Here is a 3,673-nt window from a genome sequence, read left to right as displayed (position 1 = left end):
AAGCTGAGTAGTTCCTGCCTAATAGTGCTCTTTGTCTTACCTCAGCCCTTGAGAAAACATCCCATCATTTCTTCCTTGGAGTTCTAAGCATACATTTTCCAGATTCTTCCTTGGTTTCAGGGAAATAACCAGTTCAGAGGGATCTTGAATGTTAACCTCTTGCCCAACTCCTCACAGAAGCCATTACTGAACTGTTGTACCCTAAAAGCAAAGGTTGAGAGTGGGATGTGAGCAAGGATACTGTCACACACACATGTAGTTTGGAATCTGAGACCTTTTCCTGGTCATAGGGTCTTGATGGGGCTCCCAGACAGATGGCCTTTCCAGGAGCTGTCTTAGTTTTGGTTCCTCAGAAAGCACATCCTGGTTTTTTCCTCTCCGGCTGCTTGAAGCTCGGCCGCCATCATGAATGACACAGTAACTATCCGGACCAGGAAGTTCATGACCAACCGACTACTTCAGCGCAAACAAATGGTTATTGATGTCCTTCATCCTGGAAAGGCAACAGTACCTAAGACAGAAATTCGGGAAAAACTAGCCAAAATGTACAAGACCACACCAGATGTCATATTTGTATTTGGATTCAGAACCCATTTTGGTGGTGGCAAGACAACTGGCTTTGGCATGATTTATGATTCCTTGGATTATGCAAAGAAAAATGAACCCAAACATAGACTTGCAAGACATGGTCTGTATGAGAAGAAAAAGACCTCAAGAAAACAGCGAAAAGAACGCAAGAACAGAATGAAGAAAGTCAGGGGGACTGCGAAAGCCAATGTTGGTGCTGGCAAAAAGTGAGCTGGAGATTGGACAACAGAAGGAGTAAAGATGCTGCAGTGGCTTTATTTGTGGTGATTGTGCAGATTTTTCATGAGAGGATTAATAAACTAAGAATGTTAATGTGAAAAAAAAAAAAAAAAAAAAAAGAAAGCACATCCTGAGACAAGGATTGAGTATAAGATGTTTATTTGGGAAGCCTCCCAGAAAACAGAATGAGGGAGACAGAAGGGAGGGAAGGGAGGAAAAGCAAAGAGAGGAGCGAGGGAGCGAGTTACCACTGCGGGTAACCGGGACTCAATCCCACTGAGCCACCCCGAAGACCGGACAGAACGCACCTCAGAATTATCCCACTGGAAGGAAAGGAAGCAGAGGTATTTATCCTTCAACTCCTGGCCCTCATCGGACGTGGCTTGCTTTTGAGTAAACTTGGACATTTTTAGCCTGCCCTGCTACCCAAGCTCACTCTAGGGGCTGGAAGCCTCCCTCAGGCAGAGGGACCCATGAGCTTGTACAGGAACCATCTGCAGGTAAGCTTTGGTGTGGCCAAGGGTAAATGGTTGGGGCACGGACTGTGTCTGCTATAGGGGGAGACTCATGCTCCAGGATGGCCAGGCCTTGGCCATGACATTAATTCTTGTCGAGTGTATCACTCAAGCAGAGTCAATAAAATGTTACCCTGTGATTTGATATATTGATTTTTTTTTTTCTGGAAGCCATAAGTATATGCAGGCAGGAGCTGTTTATGGCCTTCTTCCCTGGTGGCCTGGAAGAAAATATTAGAAGTGGATTCATCAGTTTGAACATACTGGTGTGACATTCAGGAGAGAAGTCTAGGGCAGAGATGGAAATCTGGGAATCATCTGGACATAAACAACCATGGTAGAAGGAAGGAGGAATCACTGTAGAGATGCCAACAGAAAGCTATCTCATTGGCCTTGCTTACAGAAAATTGTCTTCAAGTAAAAAGTAAGGCGAGACTGAAGAGCCTGCCACTTTGGAGAACATCACTTGTCAACACCAGATCATTCCTTCTGAGTGTGCCGTAATGAACAGTGGACCTCAACCAGTGACCCTGGAGCTCGAGCCTTGCCCACAGCTGCCCCAACAGGTAGATGTAGACCGTGAAAATATGTATTTAGCTTTCCTGACAGCTAACCTCCTTTCCCTTCAATGACGTTTTTCTTAAAGATTTTATTTTTTAAGTAATCTCTACGTCCATCATGAGGCTCAAACAACCCTGAGATCAAGAGCTGCACACTCCACTGACTGAGCCAGCCAGGTGCCCCTCCCTTCAATGACTTTTGATAGTAATTTAAAAAGCAACTTATTGGCACCTGGGTGGTTCAGTTGGTTAAGCATTATTCAACCGGTGATTTTGGCTCAGGTCATGACCTCAGGGTTGTGGGATTGAGCCCCATACTGGGCTCAGCGGTAAGTCTGCTTGAGATTCTCTCTCTCCCTCTCCTTCTGCCCCTTTGTCCCACCCACCCACCCCCAAAATGAGTAATCTGTTTAAAAAAATAGTATCGTAGCAATGTCCGTGTCTCGGTTCTGATAATCACATTATGGTTACATAAAATGTTTTACTGGGGTAGGATGGATAAAGGGTACGTGGGAACTTTCTGTGCTATTTTTGGAACTTCTAGGCAAATGTTAAATTATTTCAAAATAAAGTAAAAAAAAAAAAAATCCAGGGAAGGAATCCTTGTGGACTGGCCATCTTAGAATCTTAAGCTCTAAAATATTTACTTAATGGCTAAAATTTAAAAGACTGACAATACCAAGTGTTGACAAGGATGTGGCACAGTGGGAGCTCTCATTAACTGCTGGGGACTGTGTGACTTGATAGAGTCACTTTGGAAAAATGGTTTGGTAATAACTACTAATGTTGAATGCATGTGTATCACAGGATGCAACAATTCCATTCCTAGATGTATTGCAATTTACATAGGCGTCAAAATCAGGTAAAATTAAAATGTGGCATTAGAAATCATTGTCTGGGGGAAAGGAGGAATTAATGGTTGTGATGGGACATGATGGGGGTTTCTAGAAGTTAACAATGTTCTATTTCTTGATCTGGATGGTGATCACATGAGTATTTATTTTGTAATAATTAAACTATATCTCTATTTCATGCACTTTTCTGCTATACTTCAAAATAGGAGGGGGACTTAAAAAGAGAACAAGAAGTGTAGGAAGAGTCTAAATGATTTAAACTTCCTTTCTAAGTTTATTGATACATAAGATGGCCAAGTCATCAGGTCAGATGGAGCTACATTCTCCATTTCAAAGGTGGGTGGGACACTGGGGGCGGGTGGGGAGAATTGCCTCTTTGGATATAGGAAAAGTAAATTAAACAAATTTTCACCTGATCTTTCTCTGCATGCCTTAAAGCTCATTTAATCTGACTTAATGCCTCTAGCTATTCCAGACAGCTAGTCTCCTGGGTATTCCAGCTTTGTTTGGTAACATCATTTGTAGCTGAATTATGTTTCTCTTTCCGCCTAGCTGTCCCATGTTTCTAAATTTATCTCAGCATCCTAATTTACCTATAAAAATAGCCTCTACTTTTTTATTATGGAAAATAATTTTACAAAACAAAGGAATAGTGAGCATTATACACAACCATTTGCCTCCTTTCAAGTTGTCTTTGGGTGGTTTTAAAAAAAAAGATTCTATATATTTATTATTTTTAAAAAAGATTTTATTTATTTATTTGACAGAGAGCATGCACACGCAGGGGGAGCAGCAGGCAGAGAGGAAGGGAGAAGCAGGCTCCCTGCCCTGCAGGGAACCCGATGCGGGGCTCGATTCCAGGACCCTGGGATCATGACCTGGGCCTGAGCCACCCAGGCGCCCCCTTCCCAAGTAATTTCTTACAAGATACACACTG

General features: G+C 42.6%; 1 protein-coding gene across 1 annotated transcript; it reads left to right on the top strand.

Annotated features, from left to right (window-relative positions):
• The first annotated feature begins 375 nt into the window (after nucleotides 1-375).
• Nucleotides 376-900, top strand: LOC308355437 (small ribosomal subunit protein eS24-like). Its single transcript, XM_080823671.1, has one exon. The coding sequence runs from the start codon at nucleotides 406-408 to the stop codon at nucleotides 796-798; it is 393 nt and encodes a 130-aa protein (XP_080679797.1). The 5' UTR covers nucleotides 376-405; the 3' UTR covers nucleotides 799-900.
• Nucleotides 901-3,673: the final 2,773 nt, after the last annotated feature.

Source organism: Martes martes, assembly GCF_963455335.1.
Source record: "Martes martes genome assembly, chromosome: 14".
NCBI lineage: Eukaryota > Metazoa > Chordata > Mammalia > Carnivora > Mustelidae > Martes > Martes martes.
The sequence above is the reverse complement of the archived record's forward strand: the minus strand, read 5'-3'. Positions and strand labels throughout refer to the sequence as shown.